The 26,191-nt window shown below is 42.4% G+C and overlaps 2 protein-coding genes across 2 annotated transcripts in view; one reads left to right on the top strand and one right to left on the bottom strand.

Moving 5' to 3' along the window:
- si:ch211-10a23.2 (Galectin-related protein A-like) overlaps positions 1-26,191 on the top strand; it is a 493,745-nt gene that overhangs the window by 221,353 nt on the left and 246,201 nt on the right. The window lies entirely within an intron of this gene.
- Positions 23,032-26,191, bottom strand: part of pals1a (protein associated with LIN7 1, MAGUK p55 family member a) — a 163,802-nt gene continuing 160,642 nt past the window's right edge. The window contains exon 14 of the mRNA XM_028821461.2: positions 23,032-24,260. Coding sequence (XP_028677294.1) covers positions 24,084-24,260 — 177 coding nt within the window. The 3' untranslated portion in view covers positions 23,032-24,083. The remainder of the gene's footprint in view (positions 24,261-26,191) is intronic.

Below are 26,191 nucleotides of genomic sequence, written 5' to 3'. Positions count from 1 at the left end.
TATACATATCTGTACTAACCCCTACTCTCTCTTCTGTTTCCTTTTCCGGTGTCCTTTTGGTGGTGGCGCCACCACCATCTACTCAAAGCACCATGATGTTCCAACAATGATGGATGGACTAAAAGCCAGAAGTCTGTATGACCTTCAGCATCAAGTGACTCTGTAAGAACCCTAACTACAAAGAGGACTATTTAATTTATGTTAGGTAGACTGCCCAGAGGGGACTGGGTGGTCTCGTGGCCTGGAACCCCCTACAGATTTTATTTTTTTTCTCCAGCTTTCTGGAGTTTTTTTTTTTTTTTTTTTCTGCCCACCCGGTCCATCGGACCTTACTCCTTTTCTATGTTAACTAATGTTGTCTTATTTTAATTTGTCTTTTATTTTTCTTTTCTTCATTATGTAAAGCACTTTGAGCTACTTTTTGTATGAAAATGTGCTATAGAAATATTAAATGTTGTTATAGTGAAAGGCAGCATGCTTTTTATTTTATTTTTTTTAAGATTTTGTTTGCCAGTTGGAAGTCATTCTAGTCATCTGATTTTTGTAGAAAAGTAAAAATTCTTTACCAGAATGCTTGCCTATAATGTCTAACCCTGATTGTCATGATGCTGTCTGTCTTTTCATTTTGAGTCGTGTTCTTCAGTGTGTTATAAAGAGGATTACAATGGTGTGTGTGTGTGTGTGTGCTCAGTGTTCGGATGTTTGTGTACAGCGCATACCTGGTGATAGTGCACGTCCAAACAAGCATTTGCCACCAAAGAATACAAATTGTGTGGATTTCCTGAAGGGACTCCATGTTCCTGTCATGACATTTAGACCTGAAATCAAATTGATTGGCAACACTCTTAAATTGTACGCCCACTCTCACTCAAACATGGACGTCCGCAGAAGAAAAGCACCGCATACTGGGCTGATGCCTTCCTGCCTTGAGCCCATTGCTGTCCAAAACGGCACAAACTGCCCTCAGCCCTGTGCTAGATCACTCAAATTCAGATCATTCAGTCCTCACTAGATACTCTAGACAGGCCTGCTGGTGTGATGGAGCTACGGTGAGGTTGTTCTTTTTACAATGGGACAAATGACATTATTCATCCTGGGATGAAGGAACTGCTGATTCACATCAACTGAGAGTAAATGTGGTGTTTGCTCCACAGTTTTACAGTAGTAAGTTGCAGACCGTGTCTGTTGTTTATTTGACTTTAATTACCTACCATTGCTTTACTGTGAGCAAGTTTTTGAAGAGTATGTCGAGTTCCTTTTGTGCATAAACAATTACAAAGTGCAAAAACAAACAGATTGTCTGGTAAAGAGTTTAGAAAATCTGTGTCATACTCTGGATTTTCAATTTTAAGGCTCTTGCCACGTTACACACTTTTTCCGCTCATTTTCAGCCACAGACTTCACTTATGTAACCCTAGTGAGTCAGAGACAGTCGCAGTGTGTGCCCGTGAATCTCATTCGTGTAGTCTGATAAACCCAGAGACTCACTCAGCGCAACCGTTCTGTGACTCGCCCGGAGAAAATCAAACGGCTTTGACTTTGTCTCGAGTCGGACTGTAGGTTGGGCTCTGTGTTTGCAGGAACGGAGAAGCAGCGAGTGCTCAGCCAGAAGTAAAACGCATGTGACTCGGCTATGAGCAAAAAGAAACGCAGGGGTTCTGGACTTTACAAAGTCTGATGGCTCAGCAGAAACAAAAAAGAGCAGAGATTGTGGCTTAACTCGCCGCTCCAGATGAGCCTTGGTAAGCACCGGCTCTGTCGAGCAGCATGTGACCGACCGCCTGTCAGATGTAGCGACGAGTTTGTGTTACTTAGGAAAAGGGAAAGTCGTCACTGAGCCACGTAGGTCTTCATTCAAGTGACAAAATCAGCAATGGCAGTCATCAAGTTTGATATCCCCTATGACTAGAAGTCGTGTAATGTGACATTGGCTTTAGTTAGCGTGACTCTAGCTGCAGTCTATCTATATATATATATACATATAAAATCCAACATCTGTATGTCTGTCCACTTTTCATGAGAGAACTACTTCACAGATTTAGATCGGGTTTGGTTTTTTTTTTTTTTTTTCTCTATAATTTGCTTGAACATTCCGGTTGATTTTGCGATTTCTCTCATTGCGCTAAGTGTTTGCTTGCAGGAGTGATTTATTCGTGCTAATCCGTGACAGAGGCCGAGGGGAGGGGGAAGCGTGACGTCAGGGGTGGGGAGCCAGGGGAGGTGGCTCTCTTCATTCGCATGCCACCTCTCGCCACGTGTTGGAGCGGACCTTGCCTCTGCTTCGCTAGCGATGCCTGTTTGTTTTTTGATTTTGAGTTTTTTGAGTTTGTCCTGTTTCACTACTATGAGGGCAAAGCCGCAGGGGACAGTTAGTTGTTCATATATGAATAGGGGAGGGCAGAGGGGGCAGATAAAGAAATACCACCTTTAGTTTTAGTTTAGTACTTAACAAAGTATGACAAAAGTTGGTACTTTGTAGGGTTGGGCCATAACATCCACAACAACACTGGTATAACTTTTTTATGTCAAAGTGTCATCTTTCAATATCAATAATATATTTATGCAATGCATCAACGTTCCCTGTGTTATACTTTTATTTAAGATTTCCAGGGAACACACTACCTGGGCTGCTTTTGAGCTTACGTTTGACTTGTGCTTATGTGTCACTTCTGTTGCGCTATAATGCTGCTGCTGGTGGCAATAGAGTCACACTTTGAATTAGGTGGTCTGTCATCAAGGACAGTAGCTCATTGGAAAAGAAATGTGGAAAATGGCCTTCAATTTGTTTGCAATAATAAAAGCTGTTACCTGCAAGATGCAATCGTCAATAAAACATTATTCAGTAATTTTTTTTTCCTGTATTGTCATAAATATCATCTCAAATTTTCTTGGAATATCATGATATCGTTTTGAGGCTGCATTGCCCACCCTTAGTTATTTGAAACATTTTAGTTTCTGGTGGTGATCTGCCAAGAAAAAGGTGAGTACTCCTGACCGCTGGTGGCTATTTGTTCTTTACATTTTTTGTGTTCTATTTCCATTTTATGACAACATGCTTTGCATCTCCAGACTTTGACTGTTTCTCAAGGCTTTAAGATGCAATGAGCGCCTGGGGACTTCTAGTACTACTGTTGACCCTAGGCTGCAGAAATTCCTCTTGGTGGGCTTTAATCCTACTGAAGGATGATAGCCAAGAGAAACTCTGAAGGGATGTTTGTGATTCTTACCTACTGTGCCAGCCAGAAACACTATTTCAACTTTTGAGTTGACTTCATGTTAAACACTTGAGGTCTTGAGTAATTTTCATCTTTTTAGCTAACAATTAAGAAGAAAAAAGAAAACCTAATTTTGGTTTATCTCTACCAAAAATGGAGGGTTCTGGTGGCTTTGTTATTCTTTTATTTAAATGATACATCAATTACTTGTGGACACCAGCAGGAAGGTATGACCGACGCCAAGAAGCACCACTTCATACCAGGGGGCTGTAGGAACGCAGAGCAAAGTACGAGACATACAGTTGAAGAGGAGTCCTTGACAGCCATTACAGATAAGGGGGCTACCAAGTGTGTGGTACTGAGTGGTCAGCGGAGGAAGTTCTCCTTAGTGGAGTGCATTATTTACTAAGTGTGTTCATCATGCACAAGTGGTCATGGAAGTACTTCAGCCCTTCTCCTGTCATATCCTCCTCACACATGGCAGATTAAATGACCTACGAGTACTTCAGCAGGAGTGTGACATTTACAAATGACTTTCTACGTCTCTAGCAGTTTTTGAGGTTTCATTCTAATGAAATGTATGTGAATGTACAGAAGAAAAGACTGGCAAGAGAGCCACGTCAGATAAGAAAAACAGAATTAAAATTATTATACAGTACATCAGTGGTTCTCAAACTGTGGGGCAGGCCCCCCTAGGGGGGCGCGAAGTAACAAAAATGGGGGTGCGAAGATGTGAAAAAAAGAACAAGAAGCGAAAATATGAAAAATCCATCTATTGAAACCAAAACAAATTGACTTGAACTACATTCTGATACTATCCATCCATCCATCCATTTTCCAACCCGCTGAATCCGAACACAGGGTCACGGGGGTCTGCTGGAGCCAATCCCAGCCAACACAGGGCACAAGGCAGGAAACAATCCTGGGCAGGGTGCCAACCCACCGCAGGACACACACAAACACACCCACACACCAAGTACACACTAGGGCCAATTTAGAATCGCCAATCCACCTAACCCGCATGTCTTTGGACTGTGGGAGGAAACCGGAGCCCCCGGAGGAAACCCACGCAGACACGGGGAGAACATGCAAACTCCACGCAGGGAGGACCCGGGAATCGAACCCAGGTCCCCAGATCACCCAACTGCGAGGCAGCAGCGCTACCCACTGCGCCACCGTGCCGCCCCATTCTGATACTAGAAAAATAAATATAGAGTTCGATAAATGTTGATAAAAGTTAAGTAGGTATAATAAAATATGCATCTGATATATCATTAATTAAAAAAGAACAAACTGGTATTAGTGGGCTCCTTTCAAAAAACATTAGGGGGGCGCGATTAAAACGGTTATGAAAACCCGGGTCGCAGATACTTAAAGGTTGAGAAACACTGCAGTATATACTGTTTAGTTTCGGAGAATGTCATTTTTTTCCATTTATCTGCACCACTAATAATTTTCCCATTTCTTTGATGAGAAAACCTTCTGTGAGTTGCACATGCCCATTTATTTCCTTTACATCTGTTACTGTAAGCAGCCTTTTTTAATTGCTTTAGATTTTTTTTTTTTTTAGAATGGTCATGAATATCTAACCACGTAACCATTCATTTTTTTAATATTATAATTTGATCCTTACATGTGTTCTGACTGCTTAGCTCAATGTTAGGAGGGCTACAGAGCATCTGTTCCCAGTTAGTTGCTTTTTAGTATCTTGTGGAGAAGAGTGAGGGATTAACAACATTAAAGTTTATTTTATTTCTATGGCTGGTGGAAAAACACTGTGGCACATGCTAAGTGGCCATATCTGCCACTGCTTGACGGAGGTCTTCTTTACTAGAGATATTCATCAAGTGATGATAATTTATTTGCATTAGGAATTTTGTAGTTTTTCACATACCCCAACTTACTCTCCAGAGACTCACGGGGTGGGAGAGAGAAGCTTGGGGTCCGAGGACATGGTCCGTTATTTGCACTGGAGCCGTTGCAGCTCAAGGGCCCTCTAGTTACCAGCACAGACCCCATTAGCCAGAGAGCCACCACTTGTACTCCACATGTTAGGAGTTGGTGTCCCCCCTGTTCTGTTTATGCATGGGTGTCAACCCTGAGCAAGTCCTTGCAGGTGACACCAATTTTAAGGTGGATATTCAAGCAATAAAATGTTAGTTTTAAAAATTTGATGTTTCCAGGATTTCCCTTTTGTTAAAGAAACCACAATTGTTGTAATTTTATTTCCCTGCAAAATATTTCCTTGTGTAAGTTGTGAACAGTTCTCTTGCTACCAGGAATCCGTTTGCCGTGGGCTGCCAATGGGCCCATCCACACCGAAGAGTTCATGCGATATGATGATTTTTTGAAACATTTTACATTTTCAGTTTTGCAGTCAATCCAGTATGCTGCTGGGAAAATGGAAAGAAATTCTTGATGGTCTTTCTATTTGTGTGTAAGAGAGACAGACTAGAAGAAATTTGGCATTGGATCATTCTTTAAACATCAAGCCAAAGCAGTAGTTTCAAAGTGTTAATAATAAATCACTGATTCATGCATTTCATCTCTTTGAAACTCAAAATACAAAACTAAAAATAAGCAGCATCTTGTGAAATGCATTGTCTTTTATACTCCATCACTGATCACACCTTCCAAACATTTAATGTGGAACCAGCGACTGGCCAAATCTAAAATTCACAGGAACAATTGACATTTGATTTAGCCGCTCACCCCATGAGGACACGGTCAGTAAATACAACAAGCAGTGACGTCCTTCCCAACATTCATTTGCTTTACATTGAAAAAATGTGAACAGGCTTCATGTGTGTTACCTCTGGTAATGAAGTTTCAGTGAATTTTAAGTAAAAAGGAAAGGATAAACTAAAATGGAGGTATCTAAGACTGTGACCTGGACAGTCGTGCCCAGCAGGTGAGTGTGTGTGTGTGTGTGCGTGTGTGTATTTAAGAAGTAGTTATATCATTGTTTCTTCATTTAGATGTAAGGCCAGACATGCCTATTTTTAAATGTACTTTTGAACGTTGTGCCTGTTGGCGATTCTCACAAACCTACAGATTGGAGGGGCAGACATTACAGTGCCAACTACTAGGAATGGCCTGTCTGGGCCTTGGGCATCTCTGATTTTGACTTCACCACGGATGATAAAAGCTAAGGCGTGTGTGACAGAGATCTTATTTAACAGTCGATACACATACAGTACATATCCAGAGTGTGCAGAAGAGCACTAGTGTGGTGTGTCTGAAATGGTTAGCCACACAAAGATGAAAAAATGTCACTTATATGAGTTTATATTTAGAGTTTATTTTCTGTGAACTACTTTTCCCCTGATCACGAAGTGTTTTAAGAAATTTTATGTTCATCTGTTCATTTTTATAGTGTTATGTGATTCGCTTTTTTGTACAGGATCACATCAGAATATTGGGTATAGGTTTGTAACCTGCAAAAATAATTGGCTTTCATATACATATTTACTATCATGTTGGGAAATGTATTGAATAAGGAATTTATTAACAATGTGATATTTTGCTGCAACTTTCAGAAAACAGATTACATCTGCCACTACCAAATGGACAGAACCACCATACCTGAATGTACATCACTTGAAAACTTTACTGCTGTTTTAGATGATGGAAGGACAAAACCCGTCCAAGGAAAGGCCATCCAGAAACTTTTGAGCCGGCAGACAATAAATGTTTTTGTCTCGAGTGTCTTCCTTCTCTTAAAGCCCATACAGTACTAGCACTTTCAGAAGGACTTTTTACCAGCGTTGTGTATGTGGCCACCAAGGCTCCCAGGTGACGACTGAAGCCACCTACTCACTGTAAGGTAAAAGCTTTAAATGTCAATGTGTCCGTAAAATGTCAAAAGACCAACTACTAAGAATTTAAAATCTGAACTTCACATTTGTTTGTTTAGAAATGTAATATAAGACAGTCTGATAGTGTGGTCTGCTTACTTTTCAGATGAGTTCCAAAGAAGTTATAAAATTCCAGATGGTAAGCCTAACTTTAAATGTTTTTGGTCTTTTCTACATTTGGTGATGTGTCTTGTGGAATGTTGTACTTTTAATTCAGATCCCTTAGGCACTGATAGTTTATTTTACGGTTATTTAGCGGGTGCACCACAAACAATTTAATCAAAGCCATGCTAACCTACTTATTGACGATGGGGAAGGGAAGCGATGTAGAAACCCAAGTGAAAGTCAAGCACTGCTAACAAAAGTCACTAAGAGACAGAAACCCCTCATCTCATAGCCATCACTCACCGCATTTGCTTACAAGTCGTTTATATGCTTTATTGATTCAACTTGTGTACAGTAGCCATGATGTACATTATACAGTACAATACTGAGATCTATTTATACCTTCCGAGAGAAGCATTTACCCTCTGTGGTGAAAAGACACATTTACATGAAAGAGGGATTGTTTCATTTCTCTCAGCAGCCTTGAACTGGATAAGCAGGTTGGAAATATTTTCATACGCTCAAAGAAACCCTATCATTGATAAAGGTTTATTTAAAATGTAATCTAAAAATGTAAAATCTGTATTAATAAATATGGTTGCTCAGTAATTTTAAATCTAAACATTTCTCTTCCTCTATAGACTATAGTCGGTCTTTAACGTGTCCCTTTGTAAACGGTGTGGACCTTTGCCAAGCACGTCTATCCAAGTGTAGCATGAGTTTAATAAAGAGTGATTAACAAGAACCGACTCTGTCTAATCACATTCACTTTTAATCACGCTGTCTGGTGGGCTTTACTTAAATATCCTGAGAGGAAAGGAACGTGTGGACGGACTTATCATGCAGGTATTGAGAAATCTCATGGGGCTAGCAGAAATACAACATGCCATACACTAAAAGAAATGCTCATTAAAGGCACAAATAGAGAAGCACTTCTACAACAAAGGCATTGTGAATATGTGTAAAAGAGCCCTGATTGATTTATTTAATTTAAATATTAGAATGAGAGATGGACAAATTTGCTAGCTAAAATTGATATGTGAATTGAGTGATTTGTAAAGGGTATCATTTTGGGTCGAAGTTCCTACAGACTTGCTCACAGTGTATTATACAGGCTCAAGTGGCTGCATCCAATTTTTATAATTATAAAAAGCTTTAATATTAACACATTGAAAATAGAATATTAGGAAATTGACATTTAAATGCAGAAAATCCCCAATTAATCAAATCATTATCAACTAGCCATGTGTGCCCAACTACGTTGCGCGTGTTAAAGTTGTCTGTGAAGGGCTCCCTGTTTAAACGCGGCCGCCAGTCGTGAACTGGGCCCTTCGTCACACAGCATTATGATTTTTTATAAGGGAAACAAAATTACAAAAGAAAACCCTTGGACATTGATTCGATAGGAACGGCCTACTCGGAATCACTGTCCAAATAGTAATTATGTGGTGGTGTAGGAGCATTTCTGCTTCTCTCTGTTCACAGTCCATCTCGTTTTCACGACACTGTCGTTTCCTCTCACGGTCTCTTCTCAACCTTTCTCCAATCTCGCAGGTTGCTTTGTGGCAATCCAAAGAGTAAGGCAATATACACGGAGCAATGGTTATAAAAGGGGGACACATAGGTATCCATAAATAGGGATCACTTCACTGACATGTGAGCAAGCCACGGTACAACTGTGAGAGGTGCAGCACTCGCCGGCTACAACGTAACAATAATAATTTCCAGAACATTCTGTTACGTTGTCATTCATTTTTACCCCCTGTCTTTCTTTCATTCATATGTTACGTAGGCACGTACCTTTTATCTTCGGCAATCTCATTCTCTAACCAGGCCTCAGGAGCTAACCAGCGTAACACTGTCCACCACCCCTTTCGTTATTCCAGCACATTGTTGACATCCGTGAGTAACAACAACGTACTAAACTGGAAGGTGGTCTGCACATGTGTGGAATTCGCGGACAAACAAAGATCAAGATCCAAATGAAGATTATATATAAAGATTAGTTAATTTAAAGCACAACAATTTGTTTAGTTTGAATGTCTGTGTTTTGAGGTGTGACTGGAGTACTACAGTCTTCAGTAGTATAAGCCTGGAGGAGATTCTTAATGCAATGCCTATGTTTTAGCTGTCTCTCTACTGCCATCTAGTGCTTCTTCTTCTAATTCATTCGCGGACAAACAAAGATCTAGATCCAAATGAAGATTATATATAGAGATATTTCAAATTAAAGTGAAAGTTGGGTCCCATAGTGGTGTATCCTGCAAAAGCAGCCAGTCAAACATGGCCGGAAAGAACATTTTTACAGATTTCAAAAATTCAACAAATGTACCTCAGAAGTAGAGAGGACTGAGTTGTGAAGTGCACAAGGAGCTCGTTACTTTAAATCAGAGCTCCCTTAAAGTTCATACTTCACTCTCTGCATTTGAATCTTTGGTTCTGGATTATAAAAATCTGCCCCTTTGTTTGCTCCTTATTTACACTGACGAGCTTTGCCACGGTCTCCTACTCCCTTCAGCATTCATGACTCCATTTTAGGGCCTATGGTTGTGTATGTGGCCACTGATTGTGAATGAACCCTCTCTATGCACTTCATAACCAATAAATAAAGGATAATGTCACTTTGTCACTTCTCTAGGCATACTCCAGTCTTTTAAGAGTTTTTATTTGGACAGGCTAAAGACAAAAAGACTAAAAGTAAGCAGTCAAAGGCTACCCCATGAAGACAATCCAGTCAACACTACATGCTCACTTTAGAATCCACATACTCGGATTATCAAGACCCCCAAAAAAAGAAGCACTTTAATAAAAAGGGTTATGGGAAGCAGGTTAGCAGAGTAATTGGTGTGAGTTGCACCAAGTGATTCAGATTGATGTCTGACCTGTAATTCAATGTGATAACTGTTTGGCTGAAAACGCATTAGAAACTGCAGCTAAAATATTATAAAATGTAATTCAAAAACTGCTGGTGTGTTTTATCACTGACTGTAAAGACTCATTTGGTATGATAAATTCAAAGGTTGTCTTTAAAGTTATCAAGTAAACCTTTGATCTACAGCTGGAAGTCTTGCAGTAGAAAAACTGCCCCTCAGAAACATCACGTCTCCTTGCTGAAGTCCAAGAGCAAAAGCTCCTGGAGATCAAAGCTGCATGGCCGGGTCACTCATAAGAGTTTTTGGGAGATGTTTATGTTTAGATTGGGGTTTTGAAACAGTCTGAAGTCTGACAGTGTTGTTATTAAATTACCAAGATGTTAAAGTGATCCCTCGCTATATCGCGCTTCGTCTTTCGCGGCTTCACTCCATCGCGGATTTTAAATGTAAGCATATGTGAATATATATCGCGGATTTTTCACTGCTTCGCGGATGTCTGCGGTCTACAGTACGTGTGCTTCCTCAGTTGATTTGCCCATTTGAATTCAAACAAGGGACGCTATTGGCGGATGGCTGAGAAGCTACCCAATCAGAGCACGCGGTTAAGCTCCTGGGTGCTGTGCTAACTCTCGAGCGTCTCGCGACCATTCTATGAATGGCAAAAGATCTCCAGACATCAGTTGAAGAATGGGACCCGCAAATGATTCATTCTTTGCAATTTAAAAATGCTCTTGACGGTGCCACGGAAGTGTATAGGAACCTCTTTACACAAATGAAAAAGCAACACCAGCAACTGCCCATCACGATGTTCCTTACACGCAAAACACTGCCTAGTACGCCTTCAGTGGAAGAAGACGACGGCGGTGCTACACAGTCGCCTGAAGAGGCTCCTTTAGAACAGCTGTGACAGTGCAGTAAATGTCATCGTTATCTGACAAGTTGGTGAGTACCCAAAACTATTTTTCTACGTACTTAGTACATGTATGTACGTTTATTGTAACTGTGCACACATTTTATACAATTTTTTCCTTGCATTGTTGGCATTTATTGCCGGTGGCCTGTCTATCGTAATGGCTGTAACAAATGTGATATCGGAGACGCTCTACAGTATCTTTAAAATAACATTTTGGTTTTATGTACAGCATTTACATGTTATAGATTTTTCACGTATTTTTATATTACCTACTCAATTACAATATGACAATAACTGTATTACGTATTAAATAAAACTCCTCAATGATATACGATACGTATGTTTGTGAGTAGTATATAAACTGTGTTTACATACATAATTTCAACGAATCTTACCTAATAACAAAGAGAATATAAAGGGTTTATGCTGTATAACTGTACAGGGAATATTTATAAACCATGTGGGAGAGTTTATAAGGACTTAAAATATATAAAAATAACCATATAAACATATGGTTTCTACTTCGCGGATTTTCTTATTTCGCGGGTGGCTCTGGAACGCAACCCCCGCGATGGAAGACGGATTACTGTACTTGTTGTTTTTTGCCTGCTGTTTCCTTTTCTGGGGGATTTTTTTTTCCAAATGGTTTCAAAATTTTACCTGTGATAAAGAATTTCAGTTAGTGCATTCTTGCATTGAATACTGAAATGTTCATTTAGCAAAGTATATTTGTTAGTTTTTTTTTTTTTTGTTTAAATAAACTTTTACCAAATTACTCCAATTTTCTCATTTTTATTTTTTCCATGATATATATTGCCTTTAGGTCTACAAAGAAGTGTCCCGAGTAAAAAGATTGGGATTGTCACTGCCCTGGGCTGAGGTTCATGTGGTAATCTCTATGGGTGGCCTAAAGCACAGGGAGCGCTGGGGATGAGAAGCCAGAGTCGGGAGCTCACTGGGCCATGTCCTGACCCGAGAATGGTGACAGGTGCTGTGCTGGAGCTGACTGGGATTACAGCCCATAAACGCACTCCGTACAAATGCTAGCTTTCTGGTCTTGAATGAGACCTCTTCATTACTGGCTACAACTCGGCAAGAAAGCACTAAGAGAAGCCAGCAAGGTAATTGTACAGTTAAGATTGTTTGAGAAGCTTTACAGAAATGGTGGAGTTATTATGACTTAGACTGAAATGTGGAAACTCAAGAACTACGAAAAATGCAATGTTATGAAATTCTGTGAAAAAGCACAGGTGGTCAAATACATGTAAGGAGTGCAGACAAAACTAGAATAGACACAAGTGTGTAAATACGAATGTTCCCAGCTCCATTTGTTTAGGTGCTACCTGCAGCAACGAATGGATTACAAACCAGTGTAGAATTTGAGTTACATTTCATATGCTATTCACTAAATTATTACTTTGCAGGAGTGTAGTTGTATTCGTTGGACTCTTCTCCAGTATAAGCCAGGGTTTTTCTACTGTGTTACAACCTCAAATTGAAGTCCCAAGTTTCGTATTACAAGGTGCCACATCAGACAGGGCTACAATGTGAACTACAGGGAACAATTGGATGATCTTAACCAAGAGGCAAAGGGAACTGCAACTGCTTGGTGTGTACAAGAAAGAAATTGCATGGATATTTTACACATTGTGTCTACACAGCCCATAATTTAGATTTTACTTATTTGATGTTTTTCTTTTGAGTTCAGATATACTCTACAAGTGCTCTTGTGTGGAAAATGTGTGTCCTGCCATCTTGAGAGGGCCAATTTATTATCCTCTTTAATTAAACCCCTGTGTGCACCCAGTGTCCGTGTATGTGTCTTCTGTTGAAGTGCGCATGTGCGGGGCATGGTGCGATGCTTCAAAGCAGGCCACCTGACGCGTCACACAAGACGGAGAGGGCGGGACCTATAAAATATCACGTGGCCGATCCAATTGGATTTCGGTAAATGAGGTAACACCTAAAACATAAGGCACGAAAAATCCAATCGGATACCGAGATGCGGAGACCAGCTTCCCCACAGAGGTGGGATTAGTGTGTGTTGTTGTGCAAGTGTTCACTCTGAGGATGTCAGATTTGCGATTAAGAAGCTTGGCCTGGTAAAGTGTCAGTCGTTGAAGGGGTTTTCCTAAATATACGAATTTTCATGATAGTACAATAGGATGACTTTTAAAAGTGGATTTATTTTTGCACACATAAAATCTGTTGCTGGGGAGACGCAACACATACAATAATCAGCTGCACGCCAGCACAGATTAAAATACTTGCTGGGGAACTACACAGTACTTGCTGGAGAGACGCCACAGGCACGATTATCAGCTGCACGCCACACATTACATCAGTTGCTGGGGAGAATCTGCTGATTGCTCACTGTTGTGACAGAAAATTAAACGCATATTACGGACATCACAGCCAGTATTACTGTCAGAGAAAATTACAGGCATTTTATGGAAAAATTTCAAAAAATTTTTCCTAAATATCTTCTTCAGACAAGAAACAGAATGAGGTCAAGGTCTTTTGCCATTTAATATAGACTGTTCCTACTAATGTTTATGCACTACTGTTCTAGCGCCTGTTACTGTAACGGGCTAAATGTCTAGTGTTATATATAAAGCTCAATGAGTGTGTCTGTTCTTTATACAATTCCACAGTCTTGGTCCAGTCTCAACAATTATTTGTCAGGAGGACACAGCTGACTACTTTGGCCCCAAACTATTGACTGGGTGTACATTGGGGCAAGTCATTTACTTTTTACTAGAGTGAGTTTTTAAACACAGTCCCACCTGGTGGTTCAACAATGTCACTGAAGTTCAGGGCAAGTGACAGCGGAACTGACAGACCAGCAGACAAAAGGACCAAGGATTAAAAATGACTTACCCGGCAGCTGCTGGTATGAAAATAAATTGGCACAACCTCATGCGCCCATTAGACCTCCAAAGGGACACCCATCACTCCAGATTCCATGGAGTGTTTCTTTGGCCTTGGCCTTCTTCACACTAAATATCCATCCATCCATCCTCTTCCGCTTATCCGAGGTCGGGTCGCGGGGGCAGCAGCTTGAGCAGAGATGCCCAGACTTCCCTCTCCCCGGCCACTTCTTCTAGCTCTTCCGGGAGAATCCCGAGGCGTTCCCAGGCCAGTCGAGAGACATAGTCCCTCCAGCGTGTCCTGGGTCTTCCCCGGGGCTTCCTCCCAGTTGGACGTGCCCAGAACACCTCACCAGGACCAGGGAGGCGTCCAGGAGGCATCCTGATCAGATGCCCGAGCCACCTCATCTGACTCCTCTCGATGCGGAGGAGCAGCGGCTCTACTCTGAGCCCCTCACGGATGACTGAGCTTCTCACCCTATCTTTAAGGGAAAGCTCAGACACCCTGCGGAGGAAACTCATTTTGGTCGCTTGTATTCACGATCTCATTCTTTCGGTCACTACCCATAGTTCATGACCATAGGTGAGGGTAGGAACATAGATCGACCGGTAAATTGAGAGCTTTGCCTTGCGGCTCAGCTCCTTTTTCACCACGACAGATCGATGCAGAGCCCGCATCACTGCGGACGCCGCACCGATCCGCCTGTTGATCTCACGCTCCATTCTTCCCTCACTCGTGAACAAGACCCCGAGATACTTGAACTCCTCCACTTGGGGCAGGATCTCGCTCCCAACCCTGAGAGGGCACTCCACCCTTTTCCGGCTGAGGATCATGGTCTCGGATTTGGAAGTGCTGATTCCCATCCCAGCCACTTCACACTCAGCTGCGAACCGATCCAGAGAGAGCTGAAGATCACGGCCTGATGAAGCAAACAGGACAACATCATCTGCAAAAAGCAGTGACCCAATCCTGAGTCCACCAAACCGGACCCCCTCAACACCCTGGCTGCGCCTAGAAATTCTGTCCATAAAAGTTATGAACAGAATCGGTGACAAAGGGCAGCCCTGGCAGAGTCCAACTCTCACTGGAAACGGGTTCGACTTACTGCCGGCAATGCGGACCAAGCTCTGACACCGGTTGTACAGGGACTGAACAGCCCTTATCAGGGGGGCCGGTACCCCATACTCCCGAAGCACCTCCCACAGGATTCCCCGAGGGACACGGTTGAACGCCTTTTCCAAGTCCACAAAACACATGTAGACTGGTTGGGCGAACTCCCATGCACCCTCCAGGACCCTGCTAATGGTGTAGAGCTGGTCCACTGTTCCGCGACCAGGACGAAAACCACACTGTTCCTCCTGAATCCGAGGTTCGACTATCTGACGGACCCTCCTCTCCAGGACCCCCGAATAGACTTTTCCAGGGAGGCTGAGGAGTGTGATCCCTCTGTAGTTGGAACACACCCTCCGGTCCCCCTTCTTAAAGAGGGGGACCACCACCCCGGTCTGCCAATCCAGAGGCACTGTCCCTGATGTCCATGCGATGTTGTAGAGACGTGTCAACCAAGACAGCCCTACAACATCCAGAGCCTTGAGGAACTCCGGGCATATCTCATCCACCCCCGGGGCCCTGCCACCAAGGAGTTTTTTGACCACCTCGGTGACCTCAGTCCCAGAGATGGGGGAGCCCACCTCCGAGTCCCCAGGCTCTGCTTCCTCATTGGAAGGCATGTTATTGGGATTGAGGAGGTCTTCGAAGTACTCCCCCCACCGATCCACAACGTCCCGAGTCGAGGTCAGCAGTGCACCATCCCCACCATATACAGTGTTGACACTGCACTGCTTCCCCCTCCTGAGACGCCGGATGGTGGACCAGAATCTCCTCGAAGCCGTCCGAAAGTTGTTCTCCATGGCCTCCCCAAACTCCTCCCACGCCCGAGTTTTTGCCTCAGCAACCACCGAAGCCGCATTCTGCTTGGCCTGCCGGTACCTATCAGCTGCCTCCAGAGTCCCACAGGACAAAAGGGACCGGTAGGACTCCTTCTTCAGCTTGACGGCATCCCTCACTGCCGGTGTCCACCAACGGGTTCGAGGATTGCCACCACGACATGCACCGACCACCTTACGGCCACAACTCCGGTCAGCTGCCTCAACAATAGAGGCACGGAACATGGCCCATTCGGACTCAATGTCCCCCACCTCCCTCGGGACATGGTCAAAGTTCTGCCGGAGGTGAGAGTTGAAGCAACTTCTGACAGGGGGCTCTGCCAGAAGTTCCCAGCAGACCCTCACAACATGTTTGGGCCTACCAGGCCTGACCGGCATCCTCCCCCACCATCGAAGCCAACTCACCACCAGGTGGTGATCAGTTGACAGCTCCGCCCCTCTCTTCACCCGAGTGTCCAGACATGTGGCCGCAAGTCCGACAACACGACCACAAAGTCGATCATCGAACTGAGGCCTAGGGTGTCCTGGTGCCAAGTGCACATATGAACACCCCTATGCTTGAACATGGTGTTTGTTATGGACAATCCGTGACGGGCACAGAAGTCCAATAACAAAACACCACTCGGGTTCAGATCGGGGGGGCCATTCCTCCCAATCACGCCCTTCCAGGTCTCACTGTCATTGCCCACGTGAGCACTGAAGTCTCCCAGCAGTACGAGGGAGTCCCCAGAAGGTATGCCCTCTAGCACCCCCTCCAGGGACTCCAAAAAGGGTGGGTACTCCGAACTGCTGTTCGGTGCATACGCACAAACAACAGTTAGGACCCGTCCCCCCACCCGAAGGCGAAGGGAGGCTACCCTCTCGTCTACTGGGGTAAACCCCAATGTACAGGCTCCAAGTCGGGGGGCAATAAGTATACCCACACCCGCTCGGTGCCTCTCACCGGGGGCAACTCCAGAGTGGTACAGAGTCCAGCCCCTCTCAAGGAGATTGGTTCCAGAGTCCAAACTGTGCGTCGAGATGAGCCCGACCATATCTAGCCGGAACCTCTCGACCTCGCGCACAAGCTCAGGCTCCTTCCCCTTCAGAGAGGTGACATTCCACGTCCCAAGAGCCAGCTTCTGTAGCCGAGGATCGGACCGCCAAGGTCCCCGCCTTCGGCCACCACCCAACTCACACTGCACCTGACCTCCTTGGCCCCTCCCATAGGTGGTGAGCCCATGGGAAGGGGGACCCACGTTGCCTCTTCGGGCTGTGCCCGGCCGAGCCCCATGGGTGCAAGCCCGGCCACCAAGCACTCGCCATCGAGCCCCATCTCCAGGCCTGGCTCCAGAGGGGGGCCCCGGTGACCCGCGTCCAGGCGAGGGAAAACGCAGTCCAAATTTTTTATTCGTCATAGGAGGTTTGTATAACCGCTCTTTGTCTCATCCCTCACCTAGGACCAGTATGCCTTGGGTGGCCCTACCAGGGGCATAAAGCCCCGGACAACAGAGCTCCTAAGATCACTGGGACGCGCAAACCCCTCCACCACGGTAAGGTGGCGGTTCGAGGAGGGGCACTAAATATCCCCTCTTGTTAATATGACGGTTTAAGTGTGCGATCAAACTTGAAATTGCATCCTGTTGAGCAAACCAGCCATGCAACGTCTTACCTTCCTCGTTTTCATAGCATTTTAATCATCGCTTGCATTTCTCGATATATTATAATATTCAGATAACATTGAATAGCTAAACATTGTTCTCATGGTTAGTGATTTACATGCGTTTTCTAACAAAACTATGACAGCTCGATCACTAGACGTCGGGCCCATACTCCTTTCGGCGGGTACCTTCTCGCTAGCAGGAGACTTGGTCAATGGGACAGTTTATTCATAAAGGGCCTGCGACAATTTCAAGATGAGCTCCTCGGATTGGAGTAGAAGTTTCCAGTTCGCCTTTTCACAGATAACCTTCGAGTCCCAGGTATGTGGGTAAATATTCTAAAAGATGTTTAAAAAACACAAAGGCGAGAAACAGCTGTTATGTATTTTTAAAAAGTGGAAGCTTTATTAGAAGCAAGAAGACGTGGGGTGACATTTTTGAAAACTCAGTTAACGCTAACATAGTTGCACTTTCTATGTGTGTTCTTTGTAAGGAAAAATACAACGCTTTTGTAAAGAGGTGAAACCGCTGTAGCCAAACCTCATCGCCCATGCTAATAAATACCAGCTGTGATAGTTTGAGGTCTCCGTGACCCCTTGAACCCTCAGACTAGACGTCAGACACCAGGTAAAAGTCCAAATAATGATTTATTAATAATAATAATTGTGCACAAAGCACCCTCCTCTCCACAATACTCAATAATCAACAATACACAATAATCAATCCTCCACACTCCCAGACGCGTTGCCACCCTTCCACCCAGCTCAGCTCGCCATCTGGGATTTCCCATAGTCCTTTTATAGTCCTGATCCGGAAGTGTTTCGTCCTCTCTGTCCACATGACTAGGAACACTTCCGGGTCATATAAAAACTCTTCTTCACCCCGGAGGCACGTCGTTTCTTCCTGTCATGTGATCATGACGCACCTCCGGGTTATAGGGCACATAAGAGTCCGACAACCTCCCTACAGCGACTCCTGGAGGCCCCCATGGTATCCAGCAGGGCTGTGCATATAAACTACAGAGTCCATGATGCCCTGCTGGAATTCAGGGCACGTTCATGCTGTCGGGAGAGCTCCTCCTGGCGGCCTGGGGGTGAGGGCCGGAGTAGAAAGCCGGTAATCCTTCACACAGCAAATATTTTAAGCTCGTCCTGAGTGTGTGTGTGTGTGCGTGAAGGATGATGCCCATGGCTCATACGATTGGCTCCTTCAGTTAGTCGAGGGTGGGGGTGTTTGAAAGTCCATCCCCCGACACCTATTATCTGTTCATTGACAGGGTGCTTGAGCGCGCACACCCAGGGCTCACATGATTGGTTAATTCTCAGCTTTTGGCTGCTCGTGTTTAGGTCGGTGAGCCTCATGGCCGTGTTTACATCTGAGTAGAAGCGGAAGTTGATGGCAAATTGGGGGGTATTTTTCGTACATGGATTACTCGTTTAGCCGGATGTAATTGTTGACAATTTGGCCTGATCCTGGATCTGTCGGGTTTTCGAAGCTCTTGCTGGATGTGTTGTCATAGCAACACATCCAAATCCTCAAACTTGCTCGGAGCAGATGTAAACAAGGATTAGCTCACACACTTAATCAGTGTCCGTGTGTGGAATTCATCCAGTCATGACTTCTCCGTTCATGAATGAGCGACCAATTGATATCGGTATGCAAATTATAAGAAGAGAATTTCATATAGAGAGGGTTTTGCACGATCGGCAAGATCCTTTATTGCTCCTGGAGGAAATTTTTTCGAAAGATACCGCATTAGCTGAGGGGGAATATTGTACCTCAAAAATTTATTAGGACCTTAAATTCGAAGTCAAACTCGGCGAAGTCCGGCTCTCACAACCACACAGACAAGTATGCATTGCTTTGAGGTTTTTTACAAGCGGAACTTTTTTTATATATTGTAGGCGATGCGGAAAATCTATCTAAAAGTGCAGTTTGCCAGGCAATTTATAAAGTCTGTTTGGCTTTGAAATATTTCCTTCGGGTTTTCATTGTGTTTCCTGGACACCTGCGTGTGAAGACAATAAAAGAGGTGTTTCATGCCATTGCAGGTAGGTAATACACAGGTAAAAACACCCACAGTTCCATAAAGAATCTCACAATCAGCCTAACATTCTCATTACCAGGATTTCCAAATGTGATTGGGGCACATGGGACTGATCAGAGTGGAGTTTGATTTGGAAAATGTACCTCTCCTCCTGATGAATAATCAGACACAGTGTCTTCATCAGATATTTGACCTTCGTCAATATCTCGTTGGTCAGACACAGGTTCAAGGGATATGACATTCCCTGCAACTGACCCAACAAAAAAAGAGGGCTATATGGAACATACCTATGGCACACATTGAGGACAAATATATGCAATGACCATCCTCTACCTGAAATGAAGTGACCACTGCATCCTGCCACTGGTTCTGGGGAGGAGCTTCTCTGTGGAATGCCCTCAGAAACAGGGCGATGGGCATTTTGCTGGAGAGCCAACTCTTCTGCAGGGGTTAGGTCTGGACCACGTGGACCTCCACCTGTTTTTTGCTTGTCTGCCTTCTTATTAGCTTTAAAATTAATGTTCTTTACATTATATATGATTCTTTATGTCAACAATTCTTTAAATAGTTATACAGTATACCAATATTTAGCAATTTGAAGTTTTGAATTTCCCCTTGGGATTAATAAAGTATCTATCTATCTATCTATCTATCTATCTATCTATCTATCTATCTATCTATCTATCTATCTATCTATCTATCTATCTATCTATCTATCTATCTATCTATCCTTCCTTGTAGTTCACTTTAACCTGTTCCCGTGTTCTCCTTGTGCTCACGTTTGATCTGGAATTATGACATCTATATATATATATATATATATATATATATATATATATATATATAACATTATTTTCGCGTTTGAAACGGAAATTACGTATGACCACAGAGGAACAGGAAAAACATTCTTAATAAACAAGATTATTGCCGAGAGAGCAAATGGTGACATATCTCTGGCTATAGTGTCATGGGGAATCGCTTCTACATTATTAGATTGAGGCTGTACAGCGCATTCAGCATTGCAATTACCATTAAACCTCATTCACGACGAAAATCCAATTTGTAACATACGCAAGGGCTCTGGAAAGGCAAAAGTCTTGCAACATTCAAAGATAATAGTTTGGGATGAGTGCACCATGGCACATAAAAGAGCTTATGAAGCCTTGAACCGAACAATGCAAGATCTCAGAGATCCTACCAAAATAATGTGAGGCACTGACGTTTTACTCGCAGGAGATTTTCGTCAAACATTACCAGTTAGTCCACGAGGGACACCAGCAGATGAACTCAACGCATGTTCCCACGGTCAGTTATATGTCATGTGTTCTCGGGTAGGTACACCAAACAATTTATACATTTATGCACGTAATGAGCAAACAAAAAATGTAGTTTACCCGAAAGCACTGCAGTAGTACTCAATGTATCTTTACTTCTTAAATGTTAATGTATTACTGTTTAATAATTTATACGCTTCTTATATGTTGTTCAAATTATTTTATCAAAATACCAGTGACAGCGCACTGCACGATAACGTGCAGTGAATACACCTGACATGAGCATTCACAGTATTCACTTTCTTTCTCTGTACGTTTAGCATTCATTTGCTCAGAGGTTGATGTGCTTGCTGCTTCCTGAGCAGCTCCTCTTTACTCCACCCTAATGGCCCGCTGCTTCTCTTTCGTCGGCATCTTTTCGCGTTAAAACTGATTAAGTTAGTTTTTGTGTTGCAATTACTTAGTACGTTTTCTTTAACCTTTCACTTAATCTGGCACTTAATTCTTCAATCTGCCTCAAGAAAGATTAGTGAAGGTGGTAGGGAATGAGAACGGCGCCGTACGCATCCTCCGACCTGCTGCTGAGAGTTGATTCTACAATAAAATAAAATAAACATAAAAAGAGTAATAAAATCATCACCCCGAAAGCGGATAGTAGACGTCACGTAGTATATGTGTACCAAATTTCAAGTCAATAGGTGAAACGGTTTGCGAGCTACAGGTGATTTAAAATCCTGGACAGACAAACGAACAGCCAGGATAGCGTATTATAGAAGAAGAATTTACTGTTTAATAATTTATATTTATATACAATGTGTTTCTTATATATTACTTCATATTCTCGTATGATAATGCTGTTAATAATGTTGTTTATTTTGATTTCTATGTTATTGTAAGTGCTCTTAATTTGTTGAAAAATAAAATTGTCAATTAACAAACTTATTTTATAAATACTACATTTTATTTTTTTCACTTGCACTCAGTGAGCGAAGCCACTGGGTAATCAGCTAGTTTGTAAATAAATAAATTCATTCATTCATTCAGAAAGGGCTCATGTTCAATAGATGATTGCTATCACGCTTTGTTATTAAAGCTTCATCACCAATTTTCCCCACAAATGTGTAAGAAAAACCAATTCAAAAGTTCAACACCCAGGTTTGTGAAAGAGAAATCAGAGGGGCCTTTCACCCTCAACAGCACGTAGTTTAATTAAAATGAAATGAAGCTGAACGGAATGTGAGTGTGTGAAGCTGAAGGGCTCCGCTGTGTCACATAACACAATGACGCTGTGACATCCACAAGTGCCAGTCATAACTGTACTGTGCAAATAAGAAGCAGTATGTTAGCAGTGTCCAGAATGGCCATCGACTTCTCTGGGCTGGACTGGCATACAGTGGAAACGTGTATTGTGGTTGGAGGAATGAACATTTCAGGCCGTCTCCTCCGAAACTAAGAAGAAAAAGACCATCTGGACTGTTCGCAGCTACTTGTACAACTTCAGAAGAGGTCTGCTGCCCACTTGGCAGGTCCTCGCTGCCCACAGTGATGACATGGAGAGTGAGGGTCACAGGGTGCATTCAGGTCCTACGTGACAAGTGTGTGCAGCGTCTCCTGGGCCTGCCAGCTCCTAGACAAGAGCCAAGTGCCAGTTTTTATGGCTGTTCCAGTTAGACAGGACTCCCTTAGCTCTATGTGTGACTGCAAGGTAGTGCTGGAGATGCATTCTGGCTGTATTCAGTGCATGCCTGGAATTTATAGCTTAATCTTTATGATCACCAAAAATTCTTCTAATCTTTTTAATATTTCAGGCCTTTCTATTGGCCTTTCTATTGATAATTTTGACAAATGAGCATGATTGCCCTCATCTACCAATGTCAATTTTCATAAATGGCATAGTTTTAGTTCAGGCCGAGGCCCAGATGACAGTGTTGCACAGAAGCACGCAGCAGCGGGTGCTCTAAAACAGAAGGCTCAAACTTCTTCTGCAACTTCAATGGTCTGCATAAGGCACAGCATTTACATGTGATATGGAGTAAAAAAAAAAAAAGTCTCACCCTGCAGTTAAATAAACAGACCCCTGATGTAGTCCCAGTGAGTCCACCAGCTCTTTATGACTAAAGATGTTCACCTATCAATTTGTCATTCATCTTCATAAAGCTTCAGATTCTGATATAATTAAATAATAACATACCAGTCAGAAATTCACGGTGTCTCGTCAGTTTTGCTGCTCTGCCACCAATCATGCCAGGAGGCCACCAAGCCCACAACACCACAGGGGAAACAAGTCTCAAAAAGGTTTCTTTTTTTTAATCTGTCTTATTCAGTGATGGACAAAATGAGATTTTAAAACAAGGTCATTTTATACAATAATTACATTCAATGTTGTTCTACTTCAAGTTTGTTGAACATTATCTTGTTAAACAACCTCATGCCACATATCCCTGTGTCTGCCTTTCTTCTACTCCAGGTATACAATTATCAACATCTGGGACATGAGCATCACAAACTTGCTCTTCTAAAACAAAGAAAAAAAATCTAGAAAAACCTAGCTGCAATTTTACACAATTTACTATTTTTCAAAAAAATAGATAGTTTTAAAAAATCTAAGTCATTCAATTATCACTACAAAAAAACGAACAGCCCCCCACAGGGACCGTGGCCAGTGTGGTCAGTTTGCTACAAAGAAATCATCTGCCTGTATAAAAATACCACTGCTAAAAATGTCAAGTCCTCTGTGTGTGTGTGTATGTGTGTGTTCATATACAAACACACACACACACACACACTCTACATAAGGTAGATGGCTAGACCCACTTATTATGGTGTAGTAATGCAGTAGAATTCAGGCTTTTAAACTACTAGTTACAGTTTCCTTCTTTTAATCAATATTTACATTATAAATACTTACAGTAGCAAGTCTCTCTTTTTTATTCTTGCTGTCAAGTGCTGATATGAAGTGGAATGTGTATGAGTAGCATATACAACATATTTCCATGGCTGGATAATTTCCATTCACTGCTTTACTTACCAAATCCTCAACAAATTAAAAAAAATATTTATATATCTATCTCTGTCTCATGTATATATAAAATACAAATAGAAATAGATAGATGTTTTTATTAATGATCCACTTTTCAGTCTGTGTTTTCTTTTACTGGACCAGTGGAAATGTCCCAAGTAAATGGCAATAATGGAGGGAAAACAGGAAAAGGCCAGTCTTCAGTCTCCTACATTACCACATATCCTCAAAACGCACTCTAAACATTCTTGCACAATCCACTTTGTTGGTGCCATCTCCAGTGGTCTGCAGCTCTGTTCTAGATGTGCCTGCGCAGGGGCAGTCTAGCGTAGCCAGGAAGAAGGAACCCACTGGGGCTCGGTGTCCAGCTTGTTAATCAGTCGCAGGAGTTCCTGATAGGCCTTGTCTTGGTCGGCATTCACAATTGCCGCATCAAAATAGTGCCCGTGATTCTGTTCCATTTCTCTTGCTTTTTCAATGATTTCTCGCAGTTCCTCAGGCTGAAAAAGTTAACAGGTTAAAAATACATCAGGCTGCCGTCTCATACAATACAAACATGCTTAAATGTAGAGGTCAATCCTGCAGTACCTCTTTATATTCCTTGCTTTGTACACCAGTAAATACAAGGTATCGTCAATATACTAACAACCCAATTGTCCTTCATTCACTCAGAATAAGGAATCAATGCAGAAAGCACTTCAAGTTAGAGAATATATTACCTGTGGCACCTCTACATGATAACCACCTTTTTCTACCCTCTCAAACTTGCACAGTTAATGTTTAGAAAACATATGGGATCAAATCATTTAGAGATTTGTATATAAATAATGTCTTTGCATCCTATGAACAATTACACTCTAAATTTAGTCTCCCGTCAACACAATTTTTCTACTATCTCCAACTTAGAAACTTTACTAAATGAAATCTGCCCAGTTTTCCTCACCCCCCACCTATTTCTACTCCAGAAGAGATATTAATCAGTCTCGAGGACTCAGACAGCATTTCTATAATATATAAAACCATTTTAAAGTCCCTCCCTTTCAAAGATCCCAGAACACCACGGGAAAAGGATCTCTTACTCAACATCTCAGAAACGGAGTGGAAGGCAGCAATGCACAGAATTTAGTCAAGCTCCATATGCGCAAAGCATTCAATTTTTCAACTTAAAATTTTTTATTGAGCATATCTATCTTATTTAAAATTGTCCAAAATGTTTCCAGGGCAAGATCCAACCTGCGAATGTTGCAATCAAGTTCTAGCCTCACTGGGTCACATGTTTTGGGCCTGCGCCAAATTAACATCATTCTGGACCAAAATTTTTAAATGCCTATCAGACTGCCTTGGTGTCACAATCCCTCCTAACCCATTAACAGCTGTGTTTGGTGGACTCCCAAATGGACGTAAAGTGGAGAAGGACAAACAAACTGAAACGGCCTTTATTTCACTATTAGCTCACAGACTTATCTTGTTCAACTGGAAGAATCCTAACTCACTTCTGTTAAGTCAGTGAGGTAACTGATGTTATATACTGTTTGAAATTGGAAAAAACTTTTCAAAATGTTTTTAAAACCTGGCAGGATCTAATCAATAATATTTTAGAATAAGCACTTATATTGGGGAGAAAGACTCCTTTCCCTCTTTACTACTCTCAAAAATTTTACTCTGGCTGTTAGCCTTTCTCTCTTTCTCATGGGTGGGGGTTGAATTGAATTTAGTTTTGTTAAATTTGACTTGACTGTATGGAATGTTACATGCTTTAAATGAATTCGATAAAAGATTAAAAAAAAAAAAAAGAGAGGTCACATGTCAGTCTCTAAAGTACACAAATGGAACTGAAGCACACCACATCTAGAGGTGGGTTGATCAGTCACCACAGGGTTTCATATTACACCTTTATGGGCGGACATGATGGGTATCACTTACTCATTTGCTGGTAGGTATTGTGGCCAGGCAAGTGGGTTCGATCCTTCATGTTATTTTGTATGAATGTTCACCTTGACAAAGTGTGCTACACTCTACAAAAAGCAGTCTAAGATTTATTTCAACAGGAAAACTATATAAAAAGAAATGCTGAGCAACTAGTGGTTTCATTTGAAACTTGACAAACGAAAGGAGACCGTTCAATGCATCAAGCTCATCAGTTTAGCAAACAGCTAAGCTGTCCCAAAATGTCATCCAGACACTCCTTAAAGTTCATCAAGGTTTCTATTCCCAGTGTCTCAAAACTCTTTGTGTAAAAGAGGTCCTCCAGGCTTGAGTCCTAAATGGACTTCCCCGTAATTTCCACTGGTGCCCTCAACCAGAATTCCGTTGGGTCTACTCTGGCAATGCCTTTGAGGACTTTGAAGACCTGGAGGAGGTCCCCACATAGTCTCCTCTGTGAAAAGTAAACAGGTTTAATTCTCTTATTCTGTCACATATCCTTAAGTCC

The sequence above is a fragment of the Erpetoichthys calabaricus genome, chromosome 16, assembly GCF_900747795.2.
Source record: "Erpetoichthys calabaricus chromosome 16, fErpCal1.3, whole genome shotgun sequence".
Classification (NCBI taxonomy): domain Eukaryota; kingdom Metazoa; phylum Chordata; class Cladistia; order Polypteriformes; family Polypteridae; genus Erpetoichthys; species Erpetoichthys calabaricus.
Note: the sequence above shows the minus strand (reverse complement) of the source record. Positions and strands in the feature narration are given on the sequence as shown.